This window comes from Rhinolophus ferrumequinum, chromosome 16 (genome assembly GCF_004115265.2).
Source record: "Rhinolophus ferrumequinum isolate MPI-CBG mRhiFer1 chromosome 16, mRhiFer1_v1.p, whole genome shotgun sequence".
Lineage (NCBI taxonomy): Eukaryota > Metazoa > Chordata > Mammalia > Chiroptera > Rhinolophidae > Rhinolophus > Rhinolophus ferrumequinum.
Window position 1 is genome coordinate 47,226,675 of NC_046299.1, and position 19,760 is coordinate 47,246,434.

The window sequence follows — 19,760 nt, forward strand, 5'->3', positions numbered from 1 at the left end:
CTGATTCATTTTAATACTGAGCCAATTCAATTAATGAGAGTTATTCCTATGTGTCGTCATCTGGCATCTTTAATTTTCTTTTTCTGTACCTACCATATTGAATCCTATCAAACCTTGCTTTTGCCCCTTTGAAAATGCCTTAAATATACCCCTCCATTTTACATTTATACCCGTTGCACTTCACATTTGGGTAACTGCATCAGTAGCAGTTTTCTCTTGCTTAGCTCTCCTAACTTTCAGGCCCTTCCATACCTTTCCCAAACCTTTGTAGTATCCTCAACCATAGTGCTTACTAGAAGATCCTTCCCTTAAGTCAAGAAGCTCCTTTCTCCATCTTTCACTTGGTGGCGATGCTCTCTATTCTTTATTTAGTTCTAACTGCTTTTATTTGCTTTCCTCTCTTACTGGATATGCTACTTATTTCTTCCCCAGCTCCAACGTATCTTATCAGTTGTGATATTCTTAAAGCATAATTTCTACCTAAATCACAGAATTTTTCAAAGCTGGATGGGGTCTGAGCTATAGATTGTGTCTCAACTCCTTCCTCTGATGAGGAAAGGTGAAGAAATTTCATAGGTCTTACAGAAGATCATAGGCAAGTCAATGTTAGGACCTCAGAAACGTGGTTCATTGTATCTTCCATTGCTCTATTCTCTTATCCATTTGCAAAAATATCTTCAAAGACTTTTAGATGGGATGGTCTTTCCAGCTGTTGTTTCTCACACTGAAATACTTGTTCTTAGTATTTGTCCTATATTTCTACCTCCTAGCTGAAGTGCTGTGGTATGTGTTCACTGACAGTCGTACTTGGGACCAGAGCTTTTAGGTTTGAAAGTTTAACAGTTTCCTGTTTTGTAAAGAGACACTGGAAGAGATACCCAGTGAATCACTGATTGAATCATTGAGTAGCCCTTAGACTTAATTATAATGACTAGGGATACCTTCTATATACTTGACTCAAAACATTCGCATGTGTATAGGCATATAATTGCAACAATATTTGAAGTGTGGGTATAGATTTAGCAGATTCAGACCTATTTTCTCACCCATTTCTTTTGACCATTTATAAGATGACTGCATTCTAGCTATACAGAAAAATGAACTAGTTCAGGAGTTAAAACTAGTGATAATGTGGTTCTTTTAATACAGGTGACTGCAGCTGTTGCCAGTACAAGTGTTTTAAATATGACTCCATTTGTTTTATTTTACTTATTATATTAGTTTTAGGTGTACAAAATAACATAATGGTTAGACATTTACACACCTCACAAAGTGATAACCCCCCCCAGTCTACACTGTTACACTACCATTGACTATATTCTGTATTTTTACATCCCATGATCATATATATATATATATATATATGTATATACATGTGTATATATATATACATACACACACACACACACCTATATAATTATAGTTGACATTCAATATTATTCTACTTCAGCTTCAGGTGTATAGCGCAGTGGTCAGGCGTCTATATAGCCTATGAAGTGATCCCCCTGATAAGCCCAGTACCCATCTGGCACCTACATAATCTGTACAACATTATTGATTATATTCCCCATGCTGTATTTCACATCCCTTTAACTATTTTGTGACAACCATTTTGTACTTCCTGATCCCTTCACCTTCTCCCCCATTCCCCAGCCCTTCTCCCATCTGGCAACCATCAGTTTTTTCTCTGTATCTCTGAATATGACTATTTTTGATATCTCTTCATTCTGGACTGATGGTCATCTTTTAAAACTCCAATCTCTTGAGTCAGCAGCTCAAATTCTTGAATTCCAAGATTCATAGTCTTTTCAAAGAAATAATAGCCAATGTACCATGTATACTTCACTTTTACATTAGTTATCCCTTCATAGAGTTGGGTGTTTCCAACTCATTTGGTAGAAAAGGAGGATTGCTACTGGTGTGGGCCTAACTCTGTTTAAACAGTAGTACTGCTATGTAATAACAAATTGTTTCAAACATTTTTTTAAGAGTAAAATAATGCACATAAGATTTAGTGAGATTCATTGTTAATACATTTTTTTCTCATCTCTGAGTGTGTCTTACATGTGCTTTAATCCAGTGAGAGCCATATTAACATACCAACCTACAAACCAGTGAGTGCCCCCATCTCTCTATCCTGAGTTGAGGGTACAACTCATGTTTATATAAGTTGTAGTTTTTCTTGTACTATGTGTCTTATGATCTGGGAAATAATTTTGATGTGTTATAGATGATAACGTATTGGAAATAACATTGAAAGTGTGAATATTAACTTTGAGACTCCTTGAAAGAAATGGGGTCAAAAACTAGGTAAATATCAGAGGCAGTTAAAGATGATTAAGACATCATATGACATTACGGGTGGCATCTTCAACTTCCTGGGAGGGTTGACCAACAATTATTTGAATAGTAGCTAGAAGAGACTATGGCTAGAATCACTAGTTATCATTTCAGTGCAACTTCAAGAGTATGGAAGAACTATTGTCTGCTAGTGTATTAATCTTTATAGAGACTAAGAACCCAATATAACTGATTTAGTTAACACTTTGCCTCTTCCTTATAGAAGCGCTGTTCACTAAGAACTTTCTGTAATGATAGATATATTCTACATCTTCATTGTCTAATATGGTAGCTAGCCACATTGGCTATTGAGCACTTGAAATGTAGTTACTGTGACTGAAGAACTGAATTTCTAATTTTATTTAATTTTCCATAATTTAAATTGAAATAGCCACATAAGGCTGGTGGCTGGTGTATCAAACAATGCAGTTATAGAAGATTACAACACTTGGAATATATTATATTTAAAATATTATTTTGTGCCTTAATTTCTTTTTTTAAACATCTTCATGACTTATTTATTTTATAACTGGAAGTATATACCTTTGACCCCTTAGTTCCTTATTCTTAAGAGGTAATGAATATTTCCATTCATTGAGTACATTATGGATTTAGAATAGAACCTCAAAAACCAGGGCAATGGATTGACCGATGAGTTGTCTGATTGTAAGGAAGTTATGTGTTCATGAAGGCATCAAAGTTTTTGTATTTGTGAGAAATCTAATTTTCAACGATCACTTCCTAGGAAGATTATTGATTAGAAGATGACATTTGGAAGACTAACTTGATTTTAAATAATTTTGCTAAAGGTGAAAAAAATGAACTTTCTGAGGTAATTTGAGGTTTTGAATTTTATTCAGTATTTCAGAAGGATGACTCATCTTAGTAAAAATAGAACTCTGAGGTATTAGTTAATGGGATTTTTAAATGTAATAGTTTGATAAAATCAAGGGACAACAGACAAGGGACAAGTTCCTCTTTTGTATTTTAATGGTGTGTTGACTGGTATTCAGTAATTACTAGTATAATATGAATGTTTCAGTCATATGAAATTAATTTTGCATTTTAGAAAATAATATATTTTACATTTGTCCTCGAAGGTTTAAGAAAACTTAGCCCTTAAATTTGGTTGTTTACTTGGTAGCCTATGGTCATTTAGGGCTCATTTCAAAGGTTTGTCTGTGGAAGTACTGATACATAGATGAGCGTATGTTTCGAATGGATCATGAGATGTTCAGCAATCGTATTGAATCAGATAAATGAATAGACTGTTCCAGTGTGGATAATTGGAAAAGATCTCCAGTTATCTGACCAGTGTTTGGTCACTTATGTAGAGAGAAAGATTAAATCAGAAGTTAATAACTTTGTACTTTGCAAGTTACAGAATTATCTTGCAGAATTTTATTATAATTCAAGAAGAATGTAGAATGCTATAAACACATATTCAAGGATAGCTCCTCAGATATCCATAAAAGGGAGCATTAATAAATATTAGTGAAAAATACTTTATTGAGATTAAAATCTCAAATGTAAATGATTTTTAAAAGAGGTGCATGTATTACAGACATACAAAAGCCACAACCACATGCACAGTGATTTCACAAATTTAAATTAACTAGTTTTGGGAAGCAATAACTAGAATATAAATTTCCTTCCCATAAATTTCTCCTATCAATTGAATCCTTCATTGCCAGTTAATCTGTTTTATAGTTTCTAATTCATCACATTGGCTGTCAACAACAGAAAAGAGATAATGTGGGTATTGGCTATCATCCCACCTACTTAATGCTGGGCTGCTGTATACTACCAGGGACCAAAACACATAGAAAAACTAGCAGGAAAAATGTGGGGGGATGGTAGAAGAGGGTAAAGGAGGTCAAATATATGGTGATGGAAGGAGACCTGACTCTGGGTGGTGAGCACACGTTGTGATATATAGATGATATATTATGGAAATGTACTCTTGAAACCTATGTAATTTTACTTACCAATGTCACCCCAATTAAGAGAAGAAATAGACTTTCTGAGATACTGGCTCTGAGCCCTTCTGCTGTGGCAACTATCAGTATTTTCCAAAGTTCTAGAAATTGGTACCAGCAGAATGGAACACAGCAGATCTGAGGTCAGAGCTCAGGTGGGTGAAGGAGATTGAGTATATCTGATTTACAGATTTCACTTTATTCAAATGCAGAACATGTCGATCTTAGAATTTAAAATACTGATTTTCCTAGGGTCTTTCCCTGTCTTGTGTTGACATGAGAATTATGCTTCTGTTATCCTAGAACAGTGACTTAACCTCTTTTGGGTCTGTGATCCTTTTGAAAATCTGATGAAAGTTTGGACTTTCTGGTCTGCAATTTTGCATACCATTTCAGAAGGTTAACGGGACTCACTGGTTAGAATCTACGCCCTAGATTTCAGTACCTTTTTCTCTATTCTCATTACACTTAACCTCATTTTGAACTTACATTGGTGTTAAGATATTCCCCACTTCTATTTAAATGCTTTTACTTAGTCCTGGTTTCTCCTTTCTGCCCATCTCTGACATCTGACTTTCCTTAAAAACAAAAGAGAAGAAATTAATGTGGTAAGGATTTAGCATTATGTATTTAGGACATTTAGAAGGTTTTTTCCCACCTTAGTTACTCCTCCACTTTTTTCCTCCTTTTTAAATATTTAACGATCAGTGTTTTTGCAGGGAATAATTTGTAATTTACAAGAATCCCAAACATGATTTCTGGGATTTGTTTTTGCCTTACTTTATTATTGGTTTGTTTTATTTTTAAGTAAAATTAATGTGTGATTGATGTTAAGCCTCACATTTCTAAAGATTTTCTGGGATATTTTAGACGAGGTGGTTTGGTTAGTTCTTTAATGCTGTCTGTTCTGTTTCTATAAAGCGTAATATTGTTCTTTCTAATACCTATAGAGCTAATACCTATAGAACTAATACCTATAGAGCAGCTTTTTTTTTTTTTTTTTTTAATTTTTTGTTGGGGGAATATTGGGGAACTGTGTGTTTCTCCAGGGCCCAGCAACTCCTTCAGTCTAGTTGTGGAGGGTGCAGCTCAGCTCCAAGTCCAGTCGCCGTTTTCAATCTTTGGTTATAGGGGGCGCAGCCTACCATCCCATACAGGAATTGAACCGGCAACCTTATTCTTGAGAGCTTGCGCTCCAGCCAACTGAACCATCCGGCCACCCCTAGAGCAGTATTCGTGTCAAGTTATTCTCAGATAGAAGCAAGGTGCTTTGGAAAAGGAAGTGTTCCATGAGCAAATACTGATTTTTATGGCAACCTCTTTGAGATCATAATGCATAGCGGCATGTTAAAGGCTCTGAGAGATCCTTCAGTAAAAATATGTGCTTAATTTACTGTTTCTTAAACTTTTTAAACCTTAGACCCACTTTTCAAATCTTAATGACCTGGGGAGTTAATCATTGTTCCAGGAGATACAGTTTTGCTTGCTCATAGTTAGACCGCAATTTTTATTCTTTTTTTTAAACTTTTATTTTAAGTGTGTTTTTCCAGGATCCATCAGCTCCAAGTCAAGTAGTTGTTCCAATCTAGTTGTTGAGCTCACACTGGCCCATGTGGGGATCTAACTGGCAACCCTGGTGTTACGAGCATTGCACTTTAACCAGCTGAGATAACTGGCTGTTCCCTAGACCCCAATTTTTAATTGATTGCTTTTTTGCATTTATTTAAGGGAATTACATAAAAACATCAAGTAAAATCTTTCTTGTGTTCTCCTCAGCTTTGAGCCCTAAGCATACGTTAAACATCAAGTACCTAAACCTGTCATTCTGAACCCTTCCCCAATTATTTGGCTTATGCAGATGGTCATTTTAAGTCACTGTGGTTAATTTTATCTCTCATTGCTCAGTACAGAAGTGCGCTAGAATTAAAAACTTTCTGTGCTTTTAAAGTGTTGCTTTTGTCTGTTTCCTAGTTTTACAGTTTTCTAATGCAAAGTAGAAGTACATGAAAATTTCAGTAGGAAGTTTTAAGGGTGGATCACTTCCAGCAATATTGTTATTAATATATGACTTACCTGCTTGAACCTAAAACAGTAAATTTTATGTTAAAATAAGATTTGTTTTCTGCTCTACTTCCTAAAAATAGTTTTGAGGGTACCTTAGGCTCATGGACTAGGTACGGTTGATTAGGTTAATTGTGTAGTTCACTTTTGTAGATTAATGGTTTCTTATATAAAGCCATTGGGATCTGGCATGAGACATGAATTGGTTAAATTCAACAAGCATTACTGAAAATTTTCGCTGAAAAACCATGGCAGACCATAGTGCATCACTAAGCACTCATGAAAAATTCCTGGAAAAGATCCAAATAATCTTGATTTCCTTTTCTCCCCTTTTAAATCTCATTTTAGCTGCATTGGGTGTTCAGCAGCCATCACTCCTTGGAGCATCTCCTACCATTTATACACAGCAAACTGCCTTGGCAGCAGCCGGCCTTACCACACAAACCCCAGCAAACTATCAGTTAACTCAAACTGCAGCATTGCAGCAACAAGCCGCAGCTGCAGCAGCTGCATTGCAACAGGTGAGTTTTTAATTTTCAACAGGTGAATTTTTAATAGGTTTTGATATGTGACATAGGAAACTATCAAGTATAAGTAGCCAGAGTGGGCGCTTCATTTTCAAAAGAATGAATAATTTTCACTTTTTAAAGAAAGAATAATTGTGGGTTTTTATCATGCTTATAGTGTTTTTTCTGGTGATAAAATTATGTATGTCCAGGGCATATAGTGAAGTATAGTTGCATTGTCAAAATTCTTAAATTGAGCAGTTCTTATAACTTAATTATTTGAACAAAATTCAGTTATTAATGGGTCCCAGATTATAAATAATAACAATTTCGTTTATTTTTAGATGACATTGAGCTGTTCCATAAAATTTCTTTCTAGTTTGATTCTAGTTATGTATTTGTATGTGTATTGCTTTTTGAGAATAAATAAAACTAATATCCATATTTTTCTTTGAAAAAAATTCTTTTTCTAGCAATATTCACAACCTCAGCAGGCCTTGTACAGTGTGCAACAACAGGTTAGTTTATATCTTCCATGTTAAAAACTGATTATAAAAGAGCCATTTGTTTCAAATTCAATTTTTATAGATTTTATTTCCTGTCAGCTACCTTAACGTGTGATTTGTATTCTTTTGGGGTGGGGAACATGAGTTTGGTAAAAAGGAAAGGCTCCAAAGGAGAGGAAGATAGAGGAGACAGGTCCAGAAAACCAAAATCTACTAGCAGCCAGTGTTTGTCACATCTTTCTAAGAAAGCATGTAGGAGATAATCTGGAAAGAATCACTCTGTTTCTGAGTCTTTGGCACAGTACAGCACAGTAGGGCTGGCTACACAGTACAGCACAGTAGGGCTAAAGGTTCCAATATTCCTATCTGGAACCTTTAGCCCTATTGTGCTGTACTAGACCACGTGTGAAAATGAAAAGCTTCTTTTTCCAATTTGAAACCTAAACCCGGGGCAGCTGGTTAGCTCAGTTTGTTAGAGTTTGACACTCTTAACAAGGTTGCTGGTTCAGTCTCTTCGTGGGCCACTGTGAGCTGCGCCCTCCACAGCTAGATTGAAACAACACTTGACTTGGAGCTGATGAATCCTGGAAAAACACACTTAAATAAATAAAAGTAAAAAAAAGAAAAGAAAAAGAAACCTAAGCCCTAAGCCCTAGATAGACCACTGGTTTTCAGCCTTTATCTTTTTAAAGCAAAGCAACCCTCCCCCTTTTGTCCTGATGAAATTGTGTATTGCAACATTACTAAAATAGAGCTGTTGAAAATGGGAGGAAGTCTCCCCTTGTAGTTCTCACCCCTGCTCCCAAGGCACATTTGAACAATTTGAAAACTCCTGACTTAGACTAAAAGCAAGTTTCTTTGGTCCCTTTTCCCTGGGCTAATAATCATGTTCCTCAAGGTCTTAGCATTGGTGATGGTAGCAAGAGGTAAGAAAAAAATTCAAGGAGAAGCCTGTCAAGGAAAAGAGGTTTCCCAGCTGAAATCTAGATAGGTTCTAGCCCATTCTAGGCTATTCCAGGGTTGAGAGGTAGTCTTCATTCCTTCTCAGTGCATTTAAGAAGCTTCAGGTAAGTATAGCAGTCAGGAGATGAAAAGGGGATAACGAGAGTGGGACCAAAAACTTGGATCTGAAGACTTACGGAGAAACATGAGAGGCTTCTCAACCCATAAACACTCATCCTAGATCCATGTCCCAATTTCATCCTTGACTTAAGTCCTTTGGGGCTTCAGAAGCATTGCATTTTCCCTGAAGAGCGCTATACTCTCCTATTATTAGAAAAACTATGTCAGTGTGCAGTCCTTTATCATCCCCATGCCTTGTTAAATCAGATTATCAGGTATATATATGCATTATATAGCCAGTGATATTATTGTTCAATAAAAATTGACATCCAATATTATTTTATATTAGTTTCAGGTATACAACATAGTGGTTTAGATATTTATATAATTTATGAAGTGGTCTCCCCAATATGGCATCATATATAGTTATTACAATATTATTAACTATATTTCCTATGTTGTACTGTACATCCCCATGACTATTTTCTAACTAATCTGTACTTCTTGATCCCTTCACCTTTTTCGCGCTTTCCCCCAACCCCCTCCCATCTTAACCAGTGATATTTTTTATATAAGTAACATTGATTTTGAATCATTTTTGGAGCATGGTAATTAACACATGGCATAACTAGAAATCTTATCCTCTAAGGATTTAAGGGGTTTTTTGCGGATGTTATTCCTGTGAAATAATGAAAAAAGATCAATTTCTTTATTATTGAATGTGTTAGTTATAAATCAGATCTGTAGTTGATAGAAATAGTTTTAGGAAACCTTAAATCTAATGAATGACCTGTTGCTTTTCACATATTTCGTTTTTCCCCTTCTTCCCTCGCCCCACTCCGGTTCAAGCCGATGTTTCTCAGTCTAGTTGTGTAGGACACACAGCTCCCTGGCCCATGCTGGGATTATGAGCGTTGCGCTCCCCCGGCTGAGGCAGTCAGTCGCCATCGTCGGTAGGCCACTCAGAGCAGCTCACGGCAGCTCTCGCCAGCTGCCAGCTACTCATGGTGGCTGCCGGCCACTCACGCTGGCTGATGGCCCTTCACACTGGTCTCTGGCCGCTCATGGTGGCACATGGTAGCCCACGGCAGCACACAGCAGCCCACGGCAGCTCAAGGCAGCCCTGCTCCAGGGAGAGCTGTTGTTTATACTTTTAAATGTAGAGGGCACAGCTACTGGCCTATGTGGGAATCGAACTGGTGACCTCGGCGTTAGGAGCACGGTGCTCCAACCACCTGAGTCACCAGGCTGGCTCCACATATTTCTTAATTAGAAATAAAGTACCTATTTAATAGGAATTTTTCCTTATAGAAAGAAAGCATTTATGAAACAATTTTGATTGATCCTTTTTTCTTTCCTGTTTTTGTTTTTGTTTTGTTTTTATTTTCAGTTACAGCAACCTCAGCAGACTCTTTTAACACAGGTTAGTTTGACATTATTTCTTTTGGATATCTTAATGAAAAGTAGACCAAAGTTTTATTTCAATTTTAGTTTTTCTTTTAGGGTTTAAAGATGCATATTTGTTGGATTCACGTGATAATTTAGCAATATAATATTAAATATAGATCGAAAGCATTTTGTTGTTTTTTTCTCTTTAGGTTTGATTGCAGATCCAGCTGTGATCTAGTTTGAATAAATAAGAGGTTTTATTTAAAAACTCAATACTGATTTTGGCTTTTATATTTTCTTCGTACTAATACTTTTAGGAAATTTTTTGTACACGATATATATTTTTTGGCATGACCTTAGTAGATGAAGTTGTGTTATATCATCACCTTAATTTTTTAGCAACATTAAAAAGGTTTTGAACTTTTGATATAGTCTACTTTTCAGCTTTGTGGACCCCTTACAGTCTTTATTGCACACATATACACACACACACACACACATACGTATATGTGTGTATATATGTATATATACATACATACACATAATATATATATAAATGTGTGTGTGTGTGTGTGTATATATATATATTACGATCCTTTGAAAGTGTGAAAATCATCCTTGGCTTATGTGCTGCACAAATATCATAAACTGTGGGCTGAATTTGGCCCATGGGTCATGGCTCACTGCTCCTCATAGTTATGTACTTAGAGTGAAATACTATGCAACTGTTACAAAGAAAACAGAATCTCTTAATAATAACTGGTGACAGTGATTCCCCCATGGGTAGCAGAGGAACAGGAGTAAGAGAGAAGCTTTTTACTGTATAATCTTCCATACTATTTTAGTCTTGAAGCTGTTATTTTTTAAAATTAAAGTACATTTCAAATAAGAAATCAATCTCACCTTCTATTTTTATTAAAAAACTAAAATTGACTAGCAACTGTCTCATATTTTCAATCTCCAAAAGTAGAATTTCCAAATTAAGCAGGAAGATGTAAAAGTTTATCTTTTCTTAGAATAGCATTTCCCAAAGTTTGCCCATAAGCCATCCGTGTGTTATGTTAGAGAAATTTCATAAGAAAATAATTCTGTGGTCGTATGAGGTATGATCGAAAAATACTGTGAATGTTTAAATAAAATTTATTACAGTAAAAGACACATTGCCATTAATCCCCTTCAAAATATTCCCCCTTGCTTCGAACACACTTACCCATCTTTCTTGCCACTTTCTGAAGCAGTTCTGGAAGTCCCCTTTCATGAGCGTCTTTAGTTGCACTGTCCTGGCTGCCTTGATGTCCTGAATTTATTTAAAACGTTTACCCCTCATGGTCATTTTGACTTTGGGGAAGAGCCAGAGGTCGCACAGTGCCAGATCTGGTGAATAAGGTGCATGAGGACACACTGTAATGTTTTTATTTGACAGAAACTGCCATACCAGAAGCAGTGTGTGACATGGAGCCTTTCCATTGTGATCACAAAATACCGAGAATGCTGCTGCCAAGTACCATCCAAGGCAGGGATCTTCAATATGGGAAGCAATGTGTGTGGAACCTTAGTTGCAGTATGTGACAAGTTTCAGCTTGTTGGGTGCAGGCAATCAAGTGTGGGCTACAGTTGAGAAAAGGTGTGTTCTAAAGTGTGTCGTAAGTCATCCTCCATCATGACAGCGCTCCGTGTCACACATTGCTTCTGGTACACAGCAATTTCTGTCAAATAAAAATATTACAGTTTGTCCTCATCCACTTATTCACCGGATCTAGCACCATGTGACTAATGGCTCTTCCCCAAAGTCAAAATGATTAGGACATCGAGGCAGCCACGACAGCACAACTAAAGACCCTCATGAAAGAGGACTTCCAGAACTGCTTCAGAAAGTGGCAAGAATGATGGGATAAGTGTGTTTGAAGCGAGGGGGAGTATTTTGAGGGGGATTAATGACAACGTGTCTTTTACTGCAATAAATTTTTTTAAATTTAGACATTCACCATATTGTTTTATCACACCTCATAGTTTAAGAAACGCTGAGTTCCTTTACTATATAGAGGACTTTTTTTTGTTTTTTTTCAATTACAGAACTTGAAGACTTGCTTTATTTGGCAGGTGTAAAACAAATTTCATGGTTTGACTTAAAGAATCAGATTAAAGAATCTGATTAGAGACTTAAAGAATCATTTATTTCTTTTAAATGATTTTATTTCTGTTTATAAACAGAGTTTTAGTCAAATAATATGTTGTTATCCATGCTCGAGTGTACCAGAAAAGACCAATAAAAGTGTTAGCATTTTTATTTTTTCCCAATTTTATTGAGATAATTGACATATAACATTTCATTAGTTTAAGGGTACAACATAAGGATTTGATATATGTATGTTATAAAATGATTATTACCATAATAAGTTTAGTTAACATATATCACCTCACATAATTAACAAATTTTTTCTTCTGATAAGAACTTAACATCTCTCTTAGCAACTTTCAAATATATGATACAGTATTATTAACTGTAATCATCATGCTGTATATTAACATCCCCAGAACTTACCTTAAAACTGGAAGTGTTTACTTTTTGACCACCTTCACCCATTCCCCACAACCACCATCTTCCTCCTCTGGCAGCCACTATTCTGTTCTGTTTCTTTGAGTTCTTTGGGGTTTTCTTAGATTCCACATTTAAGTAACGTCATACATGTTTGTCTTTCTCTGTCTGACTTATTTCACTTATGTAGGACTTTTCTGAGTCTTTATTGTGCCACTATGGAGTTTGAATTTCTAAGAGGGGGCTAAAATGCACCATGTTCTTCACTCATTGCAATATAGTATCTTTTTCTGGGAATAACCTGTGAAAACATTCACATGAGGGGACTTGATAAAGTAGATAAAAAATAGCATTACTTTTTTAGACTTGTTTCTTATCTTCAAGGTTTGTATGTGTATTTTCTAACTTCAAATAAATTGTTTTTAGCATTTTGAGTTTACGTAGTTATTTTTCATTTCTAGACTATTTCAAAACATTACCTTAATTTGAGGTTGATTTGTTTTATAGCCAGCTGTTGCCCTGCCTACAAGCCTTAGCCTGTCTACTCCTCAGCCTGCAGCACAGATAACTGTATCATATCCAACACCAAGGTCTAGTCAGCAGCAAACCCAACCTCAGAAACAGCGTGTTTTTACAGGGGTTGTTACAAAGCTACATGATACTTTTGGATTTGTGGATGAAGATGTATTCTTTCAACTTAGGTAAGCTTCATTAGGTGTTGGCAGATGCCTTATATTTAACAAGTATATTATATTGATAAGACACCTGATTATTTCTGGCATAGGACTGTGGTTTGGCTATAATTTTGTTTTAATCATTCAGCTTGTGTTATATTTGTGTTTCTGTGACCTTTTTCAATGGAGAATATGACTGAAGATATTTGATTATTGTACAAACTGGTTATAGTGAATTCTGTATAAATGTTTTATAGGAGTGAGTTATTTCTAACTTTTCATGGGCAGAAATACAGTGAGATTAGGGATTGAAATAGTCACATGGGTTTTAAAATTTAATCTTCTGTTTGACATCTAATTTCCATATAAAAATTTTAATTGAGATATTAATAAATACAATTGAGTAATTGATGAATTAACATATTCAGAATAGTATTCTGTTAGTGTTGTGGTCGTAGGAAATAGGAATGTCCTTAGATATTTCAAATACATTTCTAATGAACTTCTTTAGAAGTACTTTATTTGGGAAATTAAATTTAATTACTGTATTTTTCTGGAAGTAGGTCTCCTATTTTCCATTTTATCTACATTTCTCTCATTTTCCCAAGCCAAAGTAAATCTTACTCTTGGTTTATAACAGTTAGAGAGTATTGTAGAGGAAGGAACACAATATTGGGAGGAACATGGGGTGGAAAATTATTTCTTCCACTTCAAACCCTGTGTTTATATAGAGAGGGTGAAACAGTTCTAAAATAACATAAGTCTAAAAGGTAGATCTACTTTTTAAAAGAGTTCTTTAGGCTTCCAAATCAGCTATAGTTTACTTTAAAATACCAAGTATGTAAATGTTTTTTGGAGGAATCTCTTTTGATTTTGTTTATATTTAACTTAATTTTTTTTCCAGTGCTGTCAAAGGGAAAACCCCCCAAGTGGGTGACAGAGTATTGGTTGAAGCTACATATAATCCCAATATGCCTTTTAAATGGAATGCACAAAGAATTCAAACGCTACCAAATCAGGTATATAAAATACTGAGTTAGGTCTAGAAACTTGGTTAACTGAGTCTTCCAGTTTACAAAGATTTTTCTTTCTTTGTTTTAAATTTTACTTTATTTTTTTATTTTTGTTAAGAATCAGTCCCAAACCCAACCTTTACTGAAGACTCCTCCTGCTGTACTTCAGCCAATTGCACCACAGACAACATTTGGTGTTCAAGCTCAGCCTCAGCCCCAGTCACTGCTGCAGGCACAGATTTCAGCAGCTTCTATTACACCACTGTTGCAGACTCAGCCACAGCCTTTACTGCAGCAGCCGCAGCAGAAAGGTATGACGTGCAATATATCTTTGCTTGTTACGTTTCAGACTAATACGTAACTGTTTAGTTGTTAAAATAGTGAGAGTATGCTTTTAATTATAAAAAAGGCAAGAACTTCCAGCATACTTGAAAGGAAGATTAAATATTTTGCGTAGACCACTTCTACTTCTATAGCTATTTGGAAATATTTTTATTTTTATTTTATTATTGCTTTTATTTAAAGATATGTTCTTTGTGAACTTAAACATCAAAACTACTAATCGCCTGTCCCCCTACTGGTGTCTTACCTGTAATAGAAGAAAATGTTTTTAAGATCTACCTCTTATACATATAACATATAATATATATGTAGAGCCTGGTGGTAACACTTTAAATTACTCATTGAACCATAGTGCATCAAATAGATAAGCTTTGTTTTAAATTTTCCTTTGCAAATTATTTGAAGCTGGATGTTTTCTTACTGAAACAATGTTAAAACAAAAGTCTACTTAATTGGTATTTTTTAAAAATGTAATTGTGGCACTTTCTCTTTTATTAAAAATTATGACACAGAGCAAAGTGATAAAACATCACACAGTATAACAAGTTATTATTAATGAACACCTGTGTAATCACTATTGGGAAAAAATCAATATTTCTAGACAATTATTTTTAAAAAGTTTTACTCTGTGCATCTTCATAATGTAATTTAGCTTTGTTTTTTGAAATTTACATAATGTGTGATTCCATTTATATAATCTTTAGTGTAAGACTTCTTTTGTTCAACATTATGTTTTAAAGTTTTTCATACTATTTATATTTATTCCATGTGGCCCTAGTTTCTTCATTTTCATTATTGCATAATATTCCATTGTATGGCTATTGTGCAGTTCATCTGTTCTTTGGTAAACATTTGGATTGTTTCTAGTTTTGGTTTCTGAGAATGCTGCTATGAATGTTCTCATGTATGTGTCTAGGGCAGTGTGTACAGGTTTCCCAGGGGCATACATCTTCTGGGGGAATTGCAGAGTGAAGGTTTGTGTAACTTAACCTTACCAGGTGATGGCAGAGTGTTTCCAGGCTAGTTGGTTCTTCCACATATCTGACCTTTTGGTGTTTTTTCTTTCTCATCTTTTTCCTAAGAAGTTTTGTTTTCCAGTTGTGAATAGGGACTTGAATACCATTTTTCCCCCTTCCACTGTCTCAAGAAGAGAGATGGCGTCTGTGGGAGGGCTCAAGGAAGCAGTTCTGGTGGTGATGTGTCCCATGAGCTTGGTAGATGATGGACAGGAACAATGAGAGTAGGGCAGAAAAAAATACAAGAGAGGTGTGGTAGAATGAGGGATCAGTGGAGTTGGGGGTGTGGTAAGGTTCATTTGGCAGAAGGGAGGGGGAATCTGCATTGGTAACTGGGATTCCTTCAGCAATACCACCAGGCCATTATTCTTTAGCTGGTATAGGATTACTTTAACATGAGAAATACTCGTAAGTTGGCTCTTTTTTTGTAACTCCCAAATTCTTTTCATGAAAATTGTCAAGTATATAAAAACATTGAAAGGACAGCATAACGATCTCTTGTATAATTACAACCTTGAACAGTTAATATTTTACCAATGTGTTTTGCCTGCATATATTAACAAATATACACACACTATTGGCTTCAACTTTTGAAGTAATTACCAGACATTATGACTTTTCACCCCTATATACTTAATCGTGTCTTTCCTAAAAGAGGCTGTTTTCCTGTATTACCATAATCTATTATCACATCTAAGAAAAATTCTTTAAATATCCTATTTATATTTAAATCTCTCCATTTAGCTCCCAAATGTCTTTTAAGGTTGTTTTTTGTTTCCTAAACAGAAAGCCAACTTTCATGCATTGTATTTGCTTATGTTTCTTCAGTCTTTTTTAATTCTAGAATAGCTACCCATTTTCGTACTACCGTGACTAGTTGAAGAAATTGGGCTAGTTACACTTGTCAATTCTTTTGCAATGGCGTATTCTGGATTTGTCATGATTCCTTGTGATGTTTTTACCTTGCTCCTCTATCTGCCATATAAACTATAAACTCTAGGTTAAGTCTAGGCTTTTAGCAAGAATACATTTTAGGTGACATTTTGTAATTCATATTGAATCATACTAGGGAGGACATGTTGTCAGATTCTTCCACTATTATTGATGCTAAATTTGATTACTTGATCAAAGTGGTGGCCATAAGTCTTTCTATTGTATTTCTATAAAGAGGTTCTTTTTCTGTGTGTAAATAATCTCTGGATGATACTTTGGCACCCTGTGAATATCTTGTGGACCAAAAAGGAACCACATACTAAACCTAATAAGCTCAGGGGAGGCCTGCATGGTGGGCCTTACAAACTGAGAGACCAAAAGTAACCACATCAAATGGTCTGAACATAAAAATTCCTAACTAAAAGCGGGTCATGGTGAGTAGTCACTTCCTGGGCTTGTAGTTTCCTTGACAAAGGTCAATCTTTATCTTAAGTAAGCCTGTCTGTTGTCTTTTTGTCTCTAAGATAACAGACTCCTGGAATGCAGGAGTAATCTCCTTTTTCCAGAACCCTCAGGGTACAACCTCCCACCAGAGCATAAGACCACAGAACCCCTTGTTATCTTATCCCTTGAATACTATCTCTATATCCTGTGTTAATTATTAACTATCCTGTACCCACCAATGTAAAAGAAGTACTTGTCTCTCCATTTTACTTTTTATGCAATCCCAGAGATTTCCCCCGATTTGTTTTCTCCCACCCCCTTAACCTGCCACCAGTGGATTTCATTAACTCTCCTTGTGTCTCCTCCTCTGATTCTAATGTATAAGCCGCAAAACTTCGATTTTTTGGAGCATTTTCTCAGTCTGTTGAGATTTGTTTCTCGGCAATTGTCAGTTCAGACCAAATTAACTCATAAAAATTCTCTACAGGTTTGGACATTTCTTCTGTTGACAGTCTTGTGTAGCAGTCTTTGGTTCAATGTCTGTAATTTACGGTTTATCTTACTACACCCTTTGGATTTGGTCCATGGCTTGTCTTTTTTTTTAATTAAAGTTTATCGGGGTGACAGTTGTTACTAAAGTTATATATCATCTCTATCTCACATTATGAGTCAGTTCTTTTTCCATCACCATATATTTGACATAGCTTCGTTTTGTATGATCCCTGAACCAAAAATGGTTTTTGCATTTTTAAAGGTTGTAAAACATACGCAAATGTACACAATGGTCTCTACCATTTGTGGGACACAAAATGGTCTCTACCATTCGTAAAATTTTAGCCAACTTTTTCTATCTATAAAATTTAATCAGGAAATGCTTTTGAGCTTTATTTAAATAAGTTAAAATATTTTTTTTGTGTATCTTTTAAAGCTGGTTTATTGCAGCCTCCTGTCCGTATAGTTTCACAGCCACAACCAGCACGAAGGTTAGATCCACCATCCAGATTTTCAGGAAGGAATGACAGAGGGGATCAAGTGCCTAACAGAAAAGATGACCGAAGGTATGTTTTTAAAAGTATACTTTTGATGGTGGTGATGGTTGCACAATATGAATGCACTTAATGCCACTTAAAAATGGTTAAAATAGTTAAGTTTGTTATGTGTATTTTACCACAATTTAAAAAATTACTTTAAAATGTGTACTGTGGAGTCTTCTTTATGTTACCTATTATTTCATGAAAGAACTCTTAGATAATGCCAGAAATATTAGTAATTTTAGAAAATTTTTCTTTAAGTCGTGAAAGAGAGAGAGAAAGACGTAGATCCAGAGAAAGATCTCCTCAGAGAAAACGTTCCCGGGAGAGATCTCCTCGAAGAGAGAGAGAACGATCACCTCGGAGAGTTCGCCGCGTTGTTCCACGTTATACAGTTCAGTTTTCTAAGTTTTCTTTAGATTGGTAAGTTATTTTCCCCATTTTGTTTTATTGGATAGCTAGTTTTATAATTTTGTATAGTTTGGTAGAATGTGTCACATACACAGATATTTTTCTTGGAACTTTTATTTCCTGACATTTAGTACTCTTAGTTTATATAGGGTCAGAAATGCAATTTGAAGCAGCAGTTTAGTTCTTTGCAAATGTTACATTATTTTCATAATATATTCATTAACTATATCAGCTATTGAAAAAGGCAGCCCTTATGTGATGAAGTTATTCCTCAAAGATAGAATCATTTACGATCCAGATTTATCGATAACAAGTTCATGCATAGTCCATTGTATATGATGAAGTAATGCAACGGTGGATCACATATTTCAGGTTAGCTCTGGCAATGTAGTATAAGAAACATAGACCTTCAAGTACACTCACAGACATATAACATACACACGTGTGTGTGTATGTGTATGTACATAAATTCTTTTTTCAGCTTTTAGAATCTGAAGTAATGGGCAAGTTAGCAAGAATTTCTGAGCTTCACCTGCAAAATGGAAGTTATATCAACCAGCAGAATTATTGTGAGATTGAGTTCATGTATCTAAAGCAACAGTGTGTGGCATTTGTAGATACTCAGTAATAATTGCAAATTTGTAATTCATAAAAAGGCAAATTGGTAAATGTCTGATTTGCTCTAAGGGAAAGGAAGAATCATCTAAAGGCCCTGGAACTGGCAGTTGTGTGTAAGATAAATTAACAGATGGAAAAAACAAATTGACAGTAAAATAAGAAAAATGAATCATTTAAAGCAGCATTTAAAGCTATTTCACATAGGAACAAATAGCTATACATTTCAGGGTCCTGAGAGGGTATTGCTACATTTCTACAATGTGTGATAATTAATATTCATAATACTGGCCTATCAAAAATTAAAATTTCTATATATTCAGTTATAGATTGAGCAAACCTGTGTATTTTATTTAAGCTATAAATGCCAAAAAAATCTTGCTTGATGGCTTGCTAAATTGTTATGTAGTTGGTGTTTATTTACTCTTGTCTTGTGGTCAAGTCAGCAACTACTCTTAGTTTATACTAGTTTTCTTGTTATCCCTGTTTGTGTACTTAAAAATATCTAGTCACATATTTTTAAAAAAAAATCATTTTGGAACCAAAACCACTTCTCCAGCTACAAAGATATTAAATTGAGCAGCTCTGCTTTTAAACTCATCTGTTCCCAGTCTAGAATGTTACTCTGGGAAGAGTGATGCCTAGGATATAAATTGAGTAGCTATCTCCTTTCAAGTTAGACCTTCACAGTGTCGCTTCACCACTTTGAAGTAAATTCCCAGAACATCAAACGAACCCATTACAAATAAAAATGATTTTAAAGTTTCCATGGTTGTAGAAATAAAGATTTTCTTATAGTAATATGATAAGAGACTACATGCCAAGAAATGATTTATTTGTATTTCTTACCTTGTTTTTATAGATTTTACTCCTATGGGGTAAGATGCAACTTCAAAAATTCT

General features: G+C 35.2%; 1 protein-coding gene across 4 annotated transcripts in view; it reads left to right on the top strand.

Annotated features, from left to right (window-relative positions):
• The window catches only part of CCAR1 (cell division cycle and apoptosis regulator 1), a 47,320-nt gene that overhangs the window by 4,004 nt on the left and 23,556 nt on the right, over positions 1–19,760 (top strand). For all 4 annotated transcript variants that reach the window (XM_033130644.1, XM_033130643.1, XM_033130641.1 and 1 more), the window contains 8 exons: positions 6,729–6,901; positions 7,360–7,404; positions 9,845–9,877; positions 12,887–13,080; positions 13,958–14,072; positions 14,185–14,377; positions 17,730–17,859; positions 18,094–18,255. In XM_033130644.1, coding sequence (XP_032986535.1) covers positions 6,729–6,901; positions 7,360–7,404; positions 9,845–9,877; positions 12,887–13,080; positions 13,958–14,072; positions 14,185–14,377; positions 17,730–17,859; positions 18,094–18,255 — 1,045 coding nt within the window. The remainder of the gene's footprint in view (positions 1–6,728; positions 6,902–7,359; positions 7,405–9,844; positions 9,878–12,886; positions 13,081–13,957; positions 14,073–14,184; positions 14,378–17,729; positions 17,860–18,093; positions 18,256–19,760) is intronic.